The sequence below is a fragment of the Scylla paramamosain genome, chromosome 32 (genome assembly GCF_035594125.1).
Source record: "Scylla paramamosain isolate STU-SP2022 chromosome 32, ASM3559412v1, whole genome shotgun sequence".
Classification (NCBI taxonomy): domain Eukaryota; kingdom Metazoa; phylum Arthropoda; class Malacostraca; order Decapoda; family Portunidae; genus Scylla; species Scylla paramamosain.
Window position 1 is genome coordinate 2,275,795 of NC_087182.1, and position 20,460 is coordinate 2,296,254.

The window sequence follows — 20,460 nt, forward strand, 5'->3', positions numbered from 1 at the left end:
TAGTAAAGAAATTACCATTAACATTGATATTGTAATATTTATGTTCGAGAAACAAAATGATCAAAACAGCCAATTAACCATTCCTAATGAAAAACAGCCAGTAAATATCTGTCTGTAGCACAAATTTTAGTGGTGAAGACACACTGGTAGTGAAGGAAAGCCGTGTGAGGGTGGTCTAATAATAAAATTAGATATGTTTTACGGTGTTTTTAATTAACCATTCAGAACACAACACAGAATTGACCTACACTGAAATGATACATAACTATTACTTAATCCCTTTCGCTACGGTAACTATATGATGTCATGATATGGTGTACAAAAACAATCACCAATACAATGGAAGTACTCGAGTCGGCAGCAGTCTTTTACGTTACCTGTCAGGTGTTGAAAAGCACCAGACTGTGAAGCTGTGTGATGTAAATGTTAATGAACGGTTCTACATCGACCTGGCTGGGCTTGAATAAGTATGGGTAATAAGTGAAGAATGCAAGACGACCTTCAGTGGACAGAAAGACCGACAGAGTGCACAGAGTACGTGAGGAGAATGACAGGAAAAGAATATAGCTAGTACAAGAACACCAGTAAATGGCTTCTTGTACCTCCCAGGAGCAGGAGTCAGATATTAATAGACAGATTAATAAATACCTCAAGAAAATTATAATGGTACTGATTATAAAAGCTTACTTGTTCTCACATGTAAAGATCCTACCTGTTTATCACAACTGGAATGTGAATGGAGTGAATAGATGATAATTAGCAACGTATAAGCCAAGCCACGGCCGATGTCAACTCAGAATCTATGTTTTAAGCTTACATCCATAATGCCAAATACTGAACTGCTGGAATGTATCACAGCTGAAAATTCTCTCACTTCTTTCTATTTAATGTCATGGTTTCTGAACACAGGTTGACTGCAAGAACACCACACTGATACACACCCATCAAACACCCACACAGGACACCATTACCACCACCACCCTCTGCCACTCTTGACTCACTGCAACACATGCCACGTTTTCTATACATTAACCACAAATACAAAACAACTAAACAGCGCATCTCAGTAGACCTTTTTTTCTTTTTTTGTTGTCTTAGGTCAGTGTCCCTCTCACATAAAAAAAAATAATAATAAATAAATAAATAGATAAAATAAAATAATAATAACAATAATAATAATAATAATAATAATAATAATAATAATAATAATAATAATAATAATAATAATAATAATAAAAGGGCTTCACAGTTAGCATCACTAGTTAGTATACTCAAGGTTACATTTCTGCCTAATACTTATCTAGGAAAAATAGAAAGAAAGACAGTAATTAGGATTATTAGGAAGTAAAAATGCCAGTTCTTGTTGTCAGGAACATTCCAATACTGAGATTTCAAGACTGGAAATATAGAAATCCTACTTTTTATTCATCCAGATAATTATTAAAATATATAATGTTTGAGTCCTGGATTCTGAACATCTTTTTTGTACCCTATATAAAAATATATTATAGTTTTTTTTATCCATATCTCAGCTTGTGTGTTTACCAGAGTTGGTTTGATTTAAATCAAATTATTTAAATCAGAGTAAAAAATCATGATTTAAATCAAAATTAGATTTACTGTACTAAAAATTATTTAAGTGTTATATTGAGAATAAAATATCTAAGGATTGAAACTATATATATATATATATATATATATATATATATATATATATATATATATATATATATATATATATATATATATATATATATATATATATATATATATATATATATATATATATATATATATATATATACACACACACACACACACACACAGACACACAAGTAAGAAGGAAGATAATGTGAAGCAGTTGCACAGGAAAAATATCAAGTGTACTTGTCCTGTACTAAGTGTAGTGATCCTGTACTGGTCCTGCAGCATGTCAGGCACCAGTGAATCATTGCCATCTCTTACAAGAAAAATACTCAAATACATAAAAAAAAAAAAAAGTTTGTTGATAATAACAATAAATCTAATTATGAAGTTTAATGAATTTAATTTTTTTTATAGTGCAAATATATAATATAATAGATCTGATTAAACTTAGTCCTACTTATGATTTTTATGAGAAACTCATGTTAGGTGATGAATATTAAATTATTATTTCAATTAACATTAACCAAGTTTAATACAAGAAAACGGCCTTGTAAGACTGAAACAAATAATCAGTGCAGACAAACAAGGATTAATGCAAAGAAATATTTAAGTAAAAATCTACTTAAATAAAAGAATCCAATTTCAATAAAATAAATTGATTTTTTTTTTTTTATCATGATTTTTTTTCCAACCCTGGTGTTTACTGCTAACAACCCAATCAGTTCACGTTTTCTTCCTGCTGATGCATACAAGCAAACAATGAGTGTCACTCCTGAATGCACCCCACTGCACCCCACCCTCTGCTATCTGGACGGAGAAGCAGCCACACCACGCTGGCCTTGCCTCACACCACACACACTCTCAAAAATCAATATATACATTCATATAATTCTTCATCATATACACTTAATATGCTGATAGATGATTTACAAATTTCATACACATACACATAAACTCATTTACTCATCTTGGGAAAAATACAACATAAATGTTATGGCATGCGTGTGCAATAAAACATCTTTGCTAATACAAGTATATACATCTAGTACAATGCATTCCTCTTATCATTGCATGAAGTCCCTAATCAAAGAGGGGAACCAAGGACCAATCAGTCTAAAAGTAAGCTAAATGTTTTATTATAGTCTCATAGTCTTCTGATTAACTGGGATCAATTTCCATTTCACATTTTTGGAGGGAAGCAATCTGGTATGTTTTTAGAGACTTTCCAGCCCTCAGCCAGCCTCTCTTCTCTCATAGAAAAAGAACTCAAATTGCAGATAAGTCAGAAATTTTATCTAAAGGGAGACAGTCATCCAGCCTGCAAGAGTGACATTCTGTTTGACTGGTGAGTGAGGCATCAACACACACTCCCACACACACTGGTCAGGGTGAATGTAATGCAGGGAAATGTATTTCATTGCTCCATTTTTATATTTCTGGTACTTGGTCCACTCTCTTACTAAAGCCCTCACACACACACACACACACACACACACACACACACACACACACACACACACACACACACATACACACACACACACATACACACACACACACTTGGGTTATGAGAGCTGTATGTTCTCTGCAGCAAAAGAATCAGCTTTGCCCATCCTGTCACTCAGCAGGGACAGGAGGTGGGTGTCCTGGGAGGGGGGGAGAGGCCAAGCGGTGAGGGGCTGCATGGTGCGGTACTCCAGGGCTGCTTGGCTGTACACATTCCTGAAGAACTGCAGGCCGGTGAGCAGCTCCACATCCCGCACGTTGGCCAGGTGGTAGTTCAGGTACTCGCTATCACTCTGTCAGAGAAAGAAGGCAACTGATGGAGTGATTCAGTGGTGCCACAATACCAAAAAAGAAAAAGAAAATAAATAGATCAATAAAATAACTCACTGCCTGCTTCTGTATTTCTCCCTTCCTGTGACTTGAATTTTTCAAGAGGGAGGTTTCAAATACACTAATCCCCCAATTTTAGATAATCCATTTGGCTTTTTCTTTATGGACTGGCATCTCAGTGGGTCTTTTCTTCTTTCTTTTTTGTTGTCTTAGGCCAGTGCCCCATTTACATAAAAAATAGTAAATAAATAAAATAAATGAATACATAAATACAAAATCACTTCACTCAGAAACACAAGATGTAGATATGGTGTCTCCAGCCAAGAGAAATTTAATGAGGGATCATGGTAAGATGTGTGCATGAATGTACACTTCATTAAAAATAATCAGCAGGGTACTAACAGAAAGGATAAATGGATAAAATTCTCACAAACCACTAATCATTTGTAACGTCTCTCTATGACAAATTCAAGGCATGATTGATGTCACAGAAGTAACAGGTGACTTAGAAAACTGCAAGCGAGGTAAATTGCCACAACACCTCCCAGTCCTTGCCATAACTACTGAATGTGAGGCCAGCAGTGCTCACCATGAGGCAGTTGTCAGGGAAGTGTGTGTTGGGGAAGATGAAGGCCAGCGTCTTCCTGGGCATGCTGGGACATGGCAACGACCCACATTGGTTTATCACAAAGAAGTAGTTACTTGGCACAAGGGGTTTCGCAGTCTTCCTGTTGGGGAAAGAAATGATGAGTGACCATTGACCATTAGGGGTATGTTGTTTGGTCCTGGTTACTCATGACCCAAGGAAAATCTATGATTTTCACATAAATTGCATTTTCTTAAAATTGTTTGGAGATAAAGATCAAGAAAAGACTTAAAATAATTTTGTTCAACATATTTTCAACATTTATTAGGTGAATTTTGGTAATTTTTATCCTTAATTTCCAATTCTGCATCCATAAATTACAACAAAAAACAAAACAAAAAAAACATATTTGTAACTTGCAAAATGTTCTAATTCAGTACTTGTAAATCAAAGTTCCTGAGTGCACATAGGTTTGATAATCAATGCACTGTCCATTGTATATGTCTATCCTGCTCCCAACACATCTTAAGTTCCCTGGTGTCATGCAGCACAGCACAGCAAAGCAGACTCACAGCACAGTGGCCACAGGGTCCTGGTGGCCATCAATGTCAAGGTCAAAGATGGAGCCATGAATCACATTGATGGTACCAAATGAGTTGGTCCACTCCTTGATAGCCTTCACCATGGCCTGACGACCACCATCAGCATACCCAGCCCTCACTGGAGCCATGTTGGAGAGTAAGTAGCCTTCAGCCTCCAGGAGTTCTTTCCTTTCAAGCTCTGGGAAAGATACAACCAATGTCATCCACAAATTTTCATCCTTACCATAGCCCTGCTGCTTGTCACAGTAGCGTGGTCAGCAATGCCACTTTCTTTGATGGCTCACCTGTCACTAGATGGTTTGCTGACTGTCAGCTGTGTGGATCAAACTATATACCAGCCTAACATGCCCTGCAGTTATTGTCATATCAGGTAACTGGAGGCAACATTCAACAATTTTGCTGCTGCACTCTAACTCACCCTCTGGGAAGAGCTGTGTGAGGGTGACATTATTAGCAAGGTACTCCTCTTCAGTCAGCATCTTCTGGCACTGGTCTTGCTGAGAGCGCTCCAAGCGGGGATCAGCCCTCCAACATGCAGGAACTGGCTGCTGCTCTTCCAAACCAGCTTCCTATCACAAAAATCAGTTGAGAGAAGATTAAGGGGAAAACAGAGTGAGATAGAGAGATGGAATTGTCATAGAGTCACAGAGGAAGATGCAGGGAAAAGAAACAACTGGAGGAAGACTCATATATGGCACCAAACCCTCACTCTAAGACAATGGTGAAAAGAAGTAGATAAAAAAAAGAATAAATAAAAACAAATAAATAAATAAATAAATAAATAAAATAAAAACATACAGTTAAATGTTGACTCAAAGGACACACACAGAAGAAAAATGCACATTAAAATCATTTGCTTTCCCTTTATTCCCAGCAGCAGGTAAGTGAACTCACCTCCTCCACCTCTGCCAGGGTGACATTGGTGAGGGTGAAGCTTGTCCACAGTGCCAGGGCCAGAGTCTCATGCAAACCTGAGGGGATGAGAAGGTTAGGTGAGTACTGCGGTAAAAAGTAAACAATTGCAGCAAACAACACTACTACATTTCCATTCTCTTTCCTTGGTTTTCCCTTTTGTCTTCTCCGTTAGGTCTGTAAATTCAAAAAGTGCATTGTGGTTATGGTTTTATGGTTATGACTTCCATTTTAACCTTAAGAGTAGTGACTGCAGAAGGTTTGAGTCCAAAGATGTGACCATGAGCTTGAATTTTACATAGGGATGCCTACCATAACTGTACAAAGCCAGGGCACTTACCTACAACATGACTGGATAGGATGATAAAGTGACAGAGTATGAGAAGAGAAGAGAGTGAATGATGAGAAGGTTAGAGCATAGAGGCCAAAAGTGTACAAGGCCAGGCCACTTACCTATAACATGACTGGAATGCAACAGGACCTTCAGTTTTCCCTGGATGTCTTTTGATTGGGTGAGACCTGGAATGCCCCAAGGAGCATGTTTATTGAGCAGCAGCTGTTGTTCCTCCTTTGTCATTGGTTTTGGGGTGGTGGTGGTGGTGGTGGCGGGAGTGGTGGTAGTAGTGGTAGTGGTTGTGGTGGTTGTGGTAGTGGTAGTGGTGGGAGTGGTTGTGGTAGAGGTAGTAGTGGTGGAAGGGGTTGTGGTCTCTTGTGGTGGTGTGGTGGTAGTGGTGGTACTGGTGGTAGTAGGTGGGGCTGTGGTGGTGGTGGTGGTGGTGGAAGGGGTAGTGGTTGGGGGAGGGGTGGTAGTGGTAGTGCTGGAGGTGGTGGTGGTGGTGGTGGTGGAGGTGTCAGGGTTGTCATTACTGGTGCCATTCTTAATGCTGTTACCACTGTCTGCATTTTCTGTGTTGCTGACGTTGTTAGTGCCGCTGCTGATGCTGCTGCCCTCATCACTGCGGCGCCTGCGGGCAGGACTCTCCACAACCTGAAAGACAGAGAAGTAAATGTATACCTGTGTTCCTGTTTAGTGTGAGTAAAGGAGAATGACAAAAACCCTCTGCCACCTGAGAGATACAGAAGTAAAAGTATAACTGCTTTCATGTTGTTTAGTGTAAGAGTATAACCTTCAGTAAGATGGGCTGACATAGCGATGGAGAATGTGAAGAAGGGAAGAGCAAAGGACAAGAGGATAAAAACACAGAAGAGAATAAAAAAAAATGGAATGAGTAGAGATAACATTTTGTTGTGATTTCACATTTATAATAGTATATATCACAAATCATACATAATACATAATGCATATTACATGTTACATTATTATGTATTATTAATGCGTGTGTGTGTGTGTGTGTGTGTGTGTGTGTGTGTGTGTGTGTGTGTGTGTGTGTGTGTGTGTGTGTGTGTGTGTGTGTGTGTGTGTGTGTGTGTGTGTGTGTGTGTGTGTGTGTGTGTGTGTGTGTGTGTGTGTGTGTGTGTGTGTGTGTGTGTGTGTGTATGACATTCATAATATACACAAATTAATACAATTCTGATGCTAAAGCAACTAGACATGAAGGTTACGTAGCAGTTTGAGGTTACAGGAAAATGCTATTTCTCCTGTCACATGGTGCTCTAATGCTGTTTAATTCATACTTAGTACAAATAAAAAAACTACCAACAACTCACCAGAATTACATTATTCTCAAAATTAGGCAATGCTATCAATTCAAACTCATGATGGAAAACAGATATCAAAATGTACGTTAACTAGGAATGTTCGTGTGGGAAGAAACACCAGGAAAGAACCAGTGGACAGCTACTCACTGGTGCATCTTGAGCCTCAGGAATAAAGCACTGGCACTTGTCCTCAGGGTTCCTTGGCTGCAGCATGCCGACGGGGGTAGGCAGGAGCTCCTCAGTCAGGACGTCAGGCATGGGGGGAACAGGAGGAGGGTCACGCAGCAACTGGTTCAGACTCCCTGCTGTACCTGGTGGAGATGAGGGTGTAATGTGAGATCTGCACCAAGCTGGCAATGGAAAGTCTATTTGCAATATTTTTTTTACTAATTAATTTGTAGCATATGTACACTGAAAATGCTTCATCACGTACTTTATTATATTTGTTATCTGTAATCTGGGTATCCAGTTTTCTGTTCATTTGGCCAGTGACATGTATGAGTATATTTGCTTCAACCTAGGGATGGTGGCCAAGAGCAGGATAGACAGCAGATGGAAAGATGAAAAAAGTTTTTTGAGGAGGATTGGCATACTGAGAGAACCAACAGAGATAAATTGAGACGGCTGGAGGGATGGGATGGTGCTGATGTATATTTGTATCTTCTATTATTTACTGACCATCTCATAAGTAAAGTTCTGGTAAGTGACACTCAACTTCCTGTGTGCCTGGCCAGTAATAACTTACCATTGTTGCTGACAGGTGTGATGTGCAACAACTGGCACATCAGATTGTACAGCTCCACATTCCTGAAGTTCTGGATGGTCTCATTCACCTTGAAGTCTGGACCAAAGCCTATGAAGAGTGCCTGTCGCAGCACACAAAGCCAAATTAAAAGCCTCATTTCCTCACACACATCAAATTTCTTTTAATCAGCCTACATCCATCTACCTGTTTACCTCTCTGCCTCTCTTTTGATGTGCATGTCTCACTTATTATCTCATCCTACATCCATCACATTCTTATCTTTACACACCAAACAATTTAACTTCAAGAACTAATCCTGCTGTCACACACCTAACCAGCTCATATCTTCTTCCTACAATTCACTAACACACTATAACTTTTCTCCAACACTAACACAATACAACACCTACACACCTGCATTGGGGCCTCCAGGTTGTTGTAGCCATGGATAGCCTTCTTGCAGCCACGGTCGGAGTTTGCGACAAGTTGAGTGCTGAGTGACGTGTCCAAGATTATGTTCTCTATCCTTCGGTTGTTGGTGTAGTGGTACCTGTTCAGTGACGTGGTGTTAGTGTGCACTCTTAATGTTTCTGACTTAGGATAGGAGGATGGGAGCATGTCAGAGAGAAAAGCAAGGGGAGGAATGATGGTGACTCTCCTGTTCTGTTCATTCTGTTGGGGAATTGTAGGGTATTGTCATCAGACAGATATAAGACCATATTCTGAAACATTTCTGTACCACAACTCCACTACTTCAAAAAGGCTCCAGTTGAAGCTACATGGGTTTTTAAGATGTTTTCATGGTTCTAGTAACAGATTAATATGATTTTTATTTTATTAACAGGCTAATTGTACCTGTAGACTTTGAAAATAGTAATGGTGAGAGAGCATAGTGTCTCTGAATATGGTGTATACAATAGCAAACAAGCTGACTTATCAAAGCAGAAGTCTTCAGTTGTCACCAAGTTATCTGGAAATTCAATCCATAAGAGTCCCAGCTGATTGCGAGTATCATGCAATGAAAGTGACAGTGAAGATGATATGGTTAGTGAAAGTGATGGTGGTGTCCTCGCCTCACCTTCGTGGCAGGAGATCCTTAGGCAGAGCACGCACCTTTGGGTTCTTGCACCTCATGATGTTTAAAATTTTTTCTTCAGCCTCAGCTGAAAACAAAGGAATCAATTAAAATCCAACACATGTTTTGAATACGTAAAGGTGACAGGGTTTACAGATTTTTTTTTCACACAAATTCAGTTTAACACAAGTTGTAATACTGCAAATTAACAGGTCAAATGCCCTAATTCCTTCTTTTCCCTTTAGTTTTTTTTTTTTTTTTATATGATTTCTGTTTACACAATCTCTGAACATCCCCCCATATTGTGTAAACTTTGCATCACCTGTATTGAGTGTTGAGTTATTGACAGACCGACCTGTACCTTAAATGTAAGCAGCCAACATGAAACAAATGTTCAAAACCATTTCCTAACACCTCTGCTTTTACGTAATGTAAGATGCTAAGAATGAGATATAAGCAGCCAACATAAGACAAATGTTCAAAAGCACCTCCCAACGCTTCTGCTTCTATGTAATGTAAGGTGTTAAGAATCAGTTGTATTTACTAATGTAGTGTGTTCCAATGTAGCACATCTATATAGCATGCTTTATGTGATTTGATTTCAATTTCACTTGAGTTAGTTTTATCTTTCTATCTTATGCTATTTTATCACTTCAATTTAAGTTTATGTATATTCCTTTATTCTCAATGAAACTTACTTTGTGTGTATGCAAATTAATAAAATGAAGTATATATATATATATATATATATATATATATATATATATATATATATATATATATATATATATATATATATATATATATATATATATATATATATATATATATATATATATATATATATATATATATATATATTGTCATCATTATCATCATTATTATCATTACCTATTATAACAAGGTTGAAATGCATAAATGCTTAACCAGTAAGTAAACAAGGTCAAAACATGAAGCAAGGCAAATACCACATACACCATACTGAAAGACACAACAATACATTACACAGATGGCTGCAGCTGCTTCTTACTCACAAACATTCCCAACTCACCCTTGTTCTTGGTCTCCTTTGTCCTCAGTCTTCCTACAGCACCAGTGTAAATGTAGGCCTGTGCTTCAATGTCCTTCATGAAGGTTTGCATGTGGAAGTTGTTGGAGCAGGAGAAGGGCACCTCACCATGGTCTGACAGCACCATCACATTAATGCAGTGTGCCAGATTCTTTTGGTGTAGGGAATCCATCAGCTCATCTATCATATGGTCAATGTTTCTCATTTCCTTGTCAGCCTGCAAGTGAAAAGTGTGATTTTATGGCTGCATTTAATTTTTTTTGGGGTGTAGTACAGTGGGCCATTAGACTTTCCCTCTCTACCCTTTCCATGTTTCTCATTTCCTTGTCAGCCTGCAAGTGAAAAGAGGGATTTTATGGCAGAATTTAATATTTTTTGGAGTATAAAACAGTGGGCTATGAGACTTTTTTTTCTCCACCAGGGGCCGACGGAAATAAGTATGAATGTGTGGTGCCTTGTCTGGGTCACCTCATGTATGGTTACTGGCCTGGTATATAGGTAGGTAGAATTCCATCACAAAGATTACACCTACAAAATACTACATCCCTCCATATCCATTTCTCCTATTGCAGTGGCAGGGCAGTCAAGGCTGATTCATGAAGTGTTGGACTTGTGTTTCCATGAGTGTCCTGAGAGATGTTCAACAGTATTGTATGCATGAACTTAAGTGCATTAAAGAATCAAACATTTGTATTTGTATCTTAAAGGCAGTAAGTAAAACAGTATTCAAGAGCCAAGCATTTATACCCACATCTTAAAATCAATGAGTGTAACTTTACTTAAGAGGCAAGCATTCATATCTGTATCTTAAAATCAATCTTAATCCAAGTAATTTATTGTCAAAACCCCAATCCCTCTTCAGTGAGTATTATAGACTATATTCATGAACCAGATATCAAGTATAATTGTATTCAAGTACCAAGTATTTGAATCTGTATCTTAAAACCAATCAGAATCAAAGCATGCATTTTCAAAGCCCCAACCACTCCTCACCTCCAATGAATCCAATCCATATTGCCTGATGGTGCGCATGGGCTCCTCAAAGTAGACCATGATAAGGTGAGGCATCTCATGTCCCGGCAATGCGAGCCACTCGTGAATCTGCAGGAGGGGGTTTGCTAAGTCTTTTTTTTTTTTATGTAAGAGGTACCTATATTGCATTATACTTTATTTGTTTGTAATCATTTTGTATCACTTTTTATTAACTTTGCCTCTCTCTCTCTCTCTCTCTCTCTCTCTCTCTCTCTCTCTCTCTCTCTCTCTCTCTCTCTCTCTCTCTCTCTCTCTCTCTCTCTCTCTCTCACACACACACACACACACACATTCACTCTATCAATCTGCCACACATTCAAGTAACAACAAGGAGACTCAGAACCTAATCTTTTCCTCTCTCTCTCTCTTTCTCTCTCTCTCTCTCTCTCTCTCTCTCTCTCTCTCTCTCTCTCTCTCTCTCTCTCTCTCAGTACCCCACAGCAGCCAAGACAAAGACAGACCTTGGTGATGCGTTCCTCAAAGGTGATATGGGTTTGGTAGCTCTTCCAGTAGGCCGCATAGCCTCCCTGGATGGACACGTCAGACCCCGGCCAGTAGAGGGTAGCTGACTTCATTCCCTAAGGATGAGAGAGTCTGAGTCAGGCACTTTTCCCACCTTAGTGCTATGCATATCAATGTATGTCTGAAGTGTGGAGTGAGTTGTAATTGAAGAGATGGTGGTGGAGGTGCTAGAGCCAGTAGGTAAAATAATTATTACTATTATTATTATTATTATTATTATTATTATTATTATTATTATTATTATTATTATTATTATTATCACTGCAAGCATAACTTTCGTCATTTACTATTATCACTTTTTTTATAACACTAGTCCTTAGTAGTAGTAGTAGTAGTAGTAGTAGTAGTAGTAATTACTTCAAAGTAGCAGTAGTAGCAGTCAAGGAAGTTCATTAAACCTCTTTGGTAGTGGTACATAATTATTTAACAGTCGCGGTAGTAGCAGTAGTAGTAATAGTAGTAGTAGTAATTATTTTACAATAGTAGTAGTAGTAGTAGTAGTAGTAGCAGCAGTAGTAGTAGTAGTAGTAGTAGTAGTAATAGTAGTAGTAGTAGTAGTAGTGTAGCAATAGTAGTAGTATCTAGAGATATTGAAGGAAGAGGAGGAGGAACAGTCTGAGTGCGGCACCCAGTCCTTAGTACCACCACCACCACCACTACACACTCAGTACCTGCTTGGTGGAGGTGTACCAGATGGGCTCGCCACCCCACCACGCGGGGTTATGGATGCTGTTGTTACCCACCGCGAAATCCCTGGTGATATCTGGGTCGTGCATCTCGTTGGCCACCACGCCGTGACTCTCGGGGTACAGGCCCTGGAGATGGGGAGGAAGCCCTTTAGACACTCCCTAGGGCCTGTCATCATCATAAGCCTATATAATTTCACTGCAGGGCAAAATTTCTTCTAACCTATTCTCATTTCTGTCTGTTGGATGTCTATTGCCGGCCACTCCGGTAAGATTTCTTATCCTACCATCCCTATAAGATCTGTACTGGGGTTCTTACTGACCAGACGAGGCTACAGTCGTAATCAAGAGAGCCTACTGCAAGGAAGAATGGTGTGTGTGTGTGTGTGTGTATCCTCACCGTAGCTATGGTGTACATGTTGGGGAAGGTGGTGGTGGGGTAAGTGGGCACCATGTTGTGGGTGGTGGCGCCGCACTTTCTCAGGTACACGAGGGCGGGTGTCACCTCCTCCCGCAGTTCATCTGGTCTCAGGCCGTCCAGCCCTATCACCAGCAGCGGCGGCGTCGAAAAATCTGGCGTGAGGGAAGACATGCAAGGAAGCTGAAGTGAACATACTCGTGTCGTTTGCTGACTACCATTGTCTCCTCAGTCTTAATAAAATAGTCTCATATATAATTTCAGTACACAGAAAACGGAACAATGGTGTAATAAAGTTATCTCAGTGCCTGTAGTGGTACTATGGATAATAATGAAATAACATTAGTGTCTTCATCTGAAGACTAGGTTATGTTAGTTTAGGTTAGGTTCAGTTGATTAATTTCACTGCTGATCCCTTTATTAAGTAAATCATGATTTGAAAAGGCATTTGCCCAAATAAACAATGTCCGGAAAAATTGGCTAAGGTTATTTCGATAATACCCGATATTGTCAAGTCTCAAGCTTAAATGATGAAATAGTGTAGTGAAAGTTCAAACTGTAATTTAGAAAGTCACCACTGACAGCAAAAGGATGGAGTGGTTCAAATCTAATACTGTCAGTATTGTTATTTTTGCTCAGTACAATCGTCTGGGCGTCTGGAGTTACTCAGAAGGCAAAGTATTCGTCATTTCTTTCATCATCACACTCAAGTTTAGAGAAATTTTCACCCAAACTGAGAGTAAGAGTCGTGGTATTAAATTTGTGTTGTGTTTACATATTTAATTGACTTTTTAGATGAGTTACTTGTTCAAATTTCCTCTTTGAGACAAGCGGTGGTCAGCTTCATCAGTACACTGCAGAAAAACCTGTGCAAGGTGAGATCTAAACTGGTCTTATGACATTTATTTGCAGTTTCATTCTTAACTGACTTTCTCAGATTTCCTCCTTGATTCATTAACTAATTAATGTCTTCAATCAATTTGTTTTCTAGAGAACATGAATAAACTTTTGAGCTCTGTAAACGAATTTTTAAATGACTTTGATAGGAAATGTTTACGAATTTCTGCATATTTTTTCTTCACATACACGCAAATTAACGTCTTCACATCATTAATCTACCTATTGTCTTACACGAGATGAAAAAAATAAAATAAATAAAATAAATAAATAAAATTTCATCACCCACGAAGTGCAGCTCCCCACTAACCTTCGGGACACGTGTCGTTGAGGAGGGAGAGACATGAGGGGCCAGTGGGACTGCTCCTCCACCCCGCAATGGAGGAGAGGGGCATGATGGTGGTAGTGTCGGTAGGCGGAACGCCATCCAGAACGCCGCGCGACTTGACACTCACGTAGAAGCCCAGGATACAAAGGCCCATCAAGGTCACACCCAGCTGGTAGGGTGGACCAAGGACGGATGTGGTTCAGTTAGACAAGCGGGGAACAGAGAGAGGACATCAGGACATAGTATTGCAACATCTCGCAACTGTAATCACCTGTATTAGCGACATGCACACACACACACACACACAGGGACCGCGCTGTGAAGGTTCTTTACTCACCAGGATAGCAAGCACGATCCTCCATTTCTTGGTGTAAAGTGGACTCTGCGGAGGAGAGGGAGAAATGATGAGTTAGTCTGGGTAAATGTTATGATGATGAGGATGTCACTTAACCCGGTGGTGTGTGTGTGTGTGTGTGTGTGTGTGTGTGTGTGTGTGTGTGTGTGTTTCGTCTGTTCGCCTCATAACTTTCACTGGTGCTCAGCTTTCACTGCAAATTTCGCTCACCTCAAGGTCATCGGTGCGTGTGTGTGTGTGTGTGTGTGTAAGCCCCACGCCGCCACGCCTCCCTCAACCATCGCGGCATTCCCTTCCCACCCCTCACCACTCATTCATACACCTGCCCTTCGCTCATTCATGTCAAGTCACACATAATGAAGGCATCCAGACATACATACAGGAGTCACTTAATGTCAAAAGGTGCTGTAACTGTGGAGGACTGCTAGACGGACGCAAGATGGGGCACCAGCGTCACGTCAGCAGTTCAGTGGAATAGCGGTTACCAAGAACACAATGCTTTTCCCGACAACACGCAGCCGGTGAAGCCTGAAGGGTAAGCGGCGTGCAGAACATTTAACAACGGGGTGACAATCACGGAGACATACTGGCCGCGATGGCGCATGGCAGTACAGAACAACACACATCCAGGAACTGCTTGATGTGGGGTTGGCCTTTTCAGCTTCATGTTTTTACAGTCATCCAGACTACCTTCATGGACAAGTCATCACGGTAGAGACCGGCGCCGCAGGACAAGACTGGCTGTCGCCGGTATGCTTCACTAGTGACCCTCGCGGCGCGCAGTGGTCGTCCCTTCCGTCACGTAGGCACGCATGACATTTCAGGTGAGCGCCTAGTCATTCTGACTTTGGTGTGTCCTCCTCAACAGTCCTGTCACTTCTGGGTAACGGAGGTGTGCCCAGCGACCTCGCCACCACCCCCACCAGGCCAGTAATGTACCAACCCTGGCTGGGGGCTGCGGCAAGCAACACGCAATGACTAAGATAGATACTTGGATCTTGGCCGTGACCTGCAGGCCACGAGGCTCAGTCGTGCAGTAACAAAAAAAAAATATTTTCCTAACTGTCGCTCATCAGCATTCACGGCAGCGACTCAATGTGCACTAAAGCAAAACGTTATCGTCTGTTCCACAGCAAACATAATTCATTACTATTATTTACTGATATCACTCAGGAACGCATTCTTACACGCTTTCAGGTCTCGTCAGAACTCACACAAGCCAGAAGATGATTACTCAGCTTCTTGAGATTATCATTATGATTTTTTCCACTGACGATGCAGGATCCTTATACACCTATCACCACTATCATGATAACATCGCTGAAAACACAAATACTCTCCAGCAGAGCCTATAACAAGACGCAGGTCGGAGATAAGACATAGAAACGCCGGTGAATACGAATTACATTGTCTTCACATTAGTGCCACACACACGCAGCAAGCAACAATGCCAACATACACACACCACTGCTTAAGCGCTTTGTATTCCCACTATTCACAGTGATCACCGGATCCAGAATCAACCGGATTTACTGCGAAGATATCCAGGAGTGGGTTTCCCCTCCCCACCACTCCACGCTACCCGACGCCACGCCACGCCCCAGTCCCCAGACCTTCCACCACTCATCCCCCCCCCACCCCTCTTCCTGGAGACGTCAGCGGAGCGGCTCGGCAAACATTACAGAGGAAGGGAAAAAGAAGTCAGACAACAGCGTCCCTCCGTGGTAAAATTGCGGCGCCATGAGTCACGTGTGCAAGCAGGGTTAAGGCCGCTGCCCCGGGGAAGTGAAACACCCTGCGTTATGAGTAAGCCCGGTATGACTCTGTAACCCCGCATAACTCTGCCACGCCTTGGTAATAATACGGTCATGAAATAAAAGTGAAAAGTAGATGCTGAAGAGAAATGTGTGTTTGGTGTATGAAAATCTATTAAACTGATTTGAAACTTATCGAAGTCTAGTTAATCTATTAAGAAAATTTAGAAAAGCCTACTTAACCTACTATCTACTAAGCCTATTAAAAACAATCCACTCAATCTATCCAACTATTAAAAATCCAGGTCTACTAAAAGTCTATCTACTAACCTACTCAAAATCTATCAACTTAAAAAAAAAAAAAACTAATGAACTTAAAAAAAAAAAAAATCTGCCTACTAAACCTACTCATATGAATGTATCAATGTAAAAAAAAAAAAAAAAAAAAAAAAAAAAATACGTAGCCTAAGTACCTAAACCACAAAATAAATCTACGAAAATAACATCCCATCAAGAGTAAAAAAAAAAGTTAATTAGCATTCTCCTTTCACCTGAATAAAAAATAAATAAATACGTCAAATAAAATAAATAAGAAAAAAAAAATCGGACGAGAAGCGAATACAAACAAGCACAAGAACAAAGCACACTCAAATGCAACACAAGAATATCAACACGGCTTACAGATACGACAATGTGGGCTTTCCTTTCCGGTTAGTGTGTTGGCGGAGGGGGAGGGGAGAGTTGGTATGCAGGGGTAAGGGGGAGTGGGGGGGTATCGCTTCACCCTAATAGACAAACGAATATTTAAACAGGTGATTCAGATGCGATGGGGGGAATAAAATTGGCTTCCTGTGTCCGTATGCTGGTGTTCAATTATTTTTTCCAATGTTCCTTGCTTCGGTAGTGATTCTGTGGAGGTTAGAAGTAAAGGAAATTGACGAATGAAAGGAAAGATGGAAGAATCAGGTGGGTTGCAGGTCTTCCAGCGATAAGGGAAGAAAGAAGGAAAGATGGTGACTAATTTTGTATAAGGAATGAACGGAGGAAAGGAGGAGAGAAAATATCAGGTAGTTTTAAAGGTTCTTGTGATACAGGATGAATGATAAAAAGAAAGACAGAGAGAGATAAAGAGATAGATAGATAGAGATAAAAAAAAAAGAAAAGAAAGTCAGAGATCAGGTGAGAAGAGAAATTTCTCTGATAAGAAAGAAAGAAACAATGAAAGGGGGAAAAGATGAAGTGAGAATAGAAGTTTGTGAGAAAAGGAATATAAAAAAAAACACGAAAAAAGTAAAATCAAATAAATATGTAAACGAAAACACATCAGAATCATCCAAGGCAAGGCAGTAAGTAGATCCACGTGTCCTGAGAGAGCCAAGAGACCTGCTAATCTAGGCTAAAAGAGAGAGAGAGAGAGAGAGAGAGAGAGAGAGAGAGAGAGAGAGAGAGAGAGAGAGAGAGAGAGAGAGAGAGAGAGAGAGAGAGAGAGAGAAAGCCCCAACACCTGCTTTCACGGACCAGGGAGAGGACATAAGGAGGACATGATGAGGATAATTTGCGACCCACAGGTGTGCAAAGAGAGGTGAAAGACACGACAGGTGACCACGTTATGTTTAGAAGTGACTCCGGATCTTATTTTTAAACATTTCGTCTTATATGCTCGAATTAACACGTTATAGTAGAGGTTACTGAGACTTTAACTGACTGTAGTGGAAGTTATTGGTGTTCGACAGACTGTAGTGGGAGTTACTGAGGTTTAAAAGACTGTAGTGGAAGTTATTGGGAGTTAACAGACTGTATTGCAAGTTATTGGGAAATTAATAGACTGCAGTGGAAGGTGTTGGGAGTTTAACAGACTATAGAGGAAGTTATTGGGGTTTAACAGCCTGTAGTGGAAGATATTTGGGTTTTAACAGATAGTAGTGGAAGATATTCAAATTTTAACTGACTATAATGGAAGTTATTGGGAGTTTAATAGACTGTATTCTAAGTTATTGCAGGTTTAACAGACTGTAGTGGAAGCTATGGGAAGTTTAACAGACTGTAGTGGAAGGTGTTAGGAGTTTAACAGACTGTAGTGGAAATTACTGAGGGTTTACAAGAGTGTTTTCATGATTCTAAACATAGTTAACAATAATCTTGCATCAGCAATAAGAAAAGCACACATGAAAACCCGACTCATCATCTCTGCGACCTTCGAAAACAATCTTGAAGAGAAAACGATACGAGAACACGAGCCTTTGACTACCTTGAAATGACGATCAAGGTGCGCAATTCAAGAAAAAGAGGAGAGGAAGAGAAGGAAAAGGAGAAGGTTATATGACGTAGAAGAGGAAGAAAAAGAAGACCACCACCACCATCAAAAACAACAACACCAACAACAACAACAAGAGGAGGAGGAGGAGGAGGTGGAGGAGGAGGCGAAAAAAAGGAAGGGACGGAAAGGGGCGAGTTATGGACGAGAGGCGGTGCGTGGTGGCGGGTGGGAATCCTTGACCTCGCCGGGAAGAACGCAAGCTGAGGGCAGGGCAAGGCAGGAAAGGTGAAGGTGCGCCTGTGTGTGTGTGTGTACAGTGTGGTAATGAGAGACGCGTGAGGACTGCACATGCGCGGGAAGATGTTTTACCTTTGGCTTTTAATTATATATACAGTACGCAGAGAATAATAACGATGCTACTACTACTAATACTACTACTACAGTTTATTCCACCTCTACTCTACACCTCCCACCAACATTCCTCTATCTTATACCACGTTCTAAGTCTCCATTCACAAGGTCCTTCATGCGACAAACACCCATAAATAACTAGCCTCAAGTCTTGTCAATCAAACTGCCTCCAATGTCCACTCATTAAGATCAACTAGACCTTTTTCCTTTCCCTTCCTCTAGTAATATGCAGGAACAGTCGCCTCCATGTGTTTCTAAATAAGTGCTACAGGTTTTCTATGGTTCATCGGGGAATGGGTAAATGCTATGGGCCTTGAACTCTTCTGAAATTCTGCCAGGAGACGAGGTCGTGTTCCTAAACGTTTTGTTCTCTCATTTGGGGTATTTTCAGAAGCCACGTATATGATTAGTCGTGCTCTCATGTGCTTTTTTATGTTGGTGATGCAGAATTCTTGTCCAACTGCCACTAGAATCATAAAAAACGTTTCTGTAAATACAAATAACTTTAAACTACTACTACTACTACTAATCCCACAATCCCACCACCACCACCATCACTACCACTGCTGCTACTACAACTACTACCACCATCACCACCACCACCACTATCAATACCCTCGCTTCTGCAACCCATATTAATAACCACACTCGTCAACCATCCTATATTTACCTATCACCTTTAGTACACCTCATTCATTCGCTTATTTATTGATTAACTCCTTTATTTCCATTATTTGTTAAACTTCAGCACAACCTCACGTGACTCCTACCATATCACTGACCACTTAACCTGTTTTTTTTTTTTTCTTCTTCTCTTCTTTTGGTCCCGTGTCAGTGACCTTAGAAGTGGCACCGTAGATCAGCGTGTGAACAGCGTTGGCATTCCCGGCAGGTGTGCGGGGCGAAGGTAAGGACACAGGGGCGGGGCGGGCGGGGAGGCGGTGAAAGTGAAGCGTATTAGAGACGTTCTTTCCTGTACGTGGGTGACATTGCAATCAGGTGGTGGCGGCGGCGGTGGCGGCGGCGGCAGCGGCGGCGGCGGCGACGGTGGTGGTAGTGGTGGTGGTGGTATTTATTGTTGTAGATACTGTTGTTTTGTAGTAACAGAAGTAAAAGTATCAATAGCAACATACGTGCCAGGAGCAATATTAATAGTTTCAATGCCATAAGACTTAAGAAAACCTAAAAAACCGTACATTCACAGAACAAAAGTACGATAATCAGCAAAAGAAGCACGAAAATCTCAACCATTGGCAAGATACATAAAATAGATAGATAAATAAATAAATAAATAAACAAATAAATAAATAAATAAAGATAATAAATAGATAAATACAATACGTAAATAAAAACAAATAAATAAAATGAAAGACAATAAATCCGATACAACCACCAATTAATAACATCCATTAGTACCAAACGCGACTTTAGTGCCAAAGGGAACTAGAGATCAGCAATCAAGTGCCAACCAGTCCCACAGAGCCAGAGTTCAGTAATAAACAGTACCAATCAGTGCCGTAGAACCAGAGGTCAATAACCTAGTGCCAATCCGTGTCGTAGAGCCAGAGGTCAGTATTCTACAGTGACACGGTTTAGAAGGTTTTCAGTGTCGTCGAAGTGGTCGAAGATAAAGGCAAGGTAAGGGCTAGACACGAGATAACTGATAGGG

General features: G+C 40.4%; 1 protein-coding gene across 1 annotated transcript in view; it reads right to left on the bottom strand.

The window, feature by feature from the left end:
• Positions 1–192: 192 nt before the first annotated feature.
• The window catches only part of LOC135089018 (venom phosphodiesterase 2-like), a 27,176-nt gene continuing 6,908 nt past the window's right edge, over positions 193–20,460 (bottom strand). The window contains exons 2-18 of the mRNA XM_063984166.1: positions 14,352–14,396; positions 13,997–14,183; positions 12,772–12,944; positions 12,357–12,500; positions 11,625–11,741; positions 11,125–11,232; positions 10,114–10,348; positions 9,066–9,150; positions 8,402–8,537; positions 7,988–8,108; positions 7,390–7,553; positions 6,037–6,571; positions 5,566–5,642; positions 5,090–5,240; positions 4,642–4,849; positions 4,073–4,211; positions 193–3,446 (exon numbers count right to left, since the gene is read on the bottom strand). Coding sequence (XP_063840236.1) covers positions 3,213–3,446; positions 4,073–4,211; positions 4,642–4,849; positions 5,090–5,240; positions 5,566–5,642; positions 6,037–6,571; positions 7,390–7,553; positions 7,988–8,108; positions 8,402–8,537; positions 9,066–9,150; positions 10,114–10,348; positions 11,125–11,232; positions 11,625–11,741; positions 12,357–12,500; positions 12,772–12,944; positions 13,997–14,183; positions 14,352–14,396 — 2,859 coding nt within the window. The 3' untranslated portion in view covers positions 193–3,212. The remainder of the gene's footprint in view (positions 3,447–4,072; positions 4,212–4,641; positions 4,850–5,089; positions 5,241–5,565; positions 5,643–6,036; positions 6,572–7,389; positions 7,554–7,987; positions 8,109–8,401; positions 8,538–9,065; positions 9,151–10,113; positions 10,349–11,124; positions 11,233–11,624; positions 11,742–12,356; positions 12,501–12,771; positions 12,945–13,996; positions 14,184–14,351; positions 14,397–20,460) is intronic.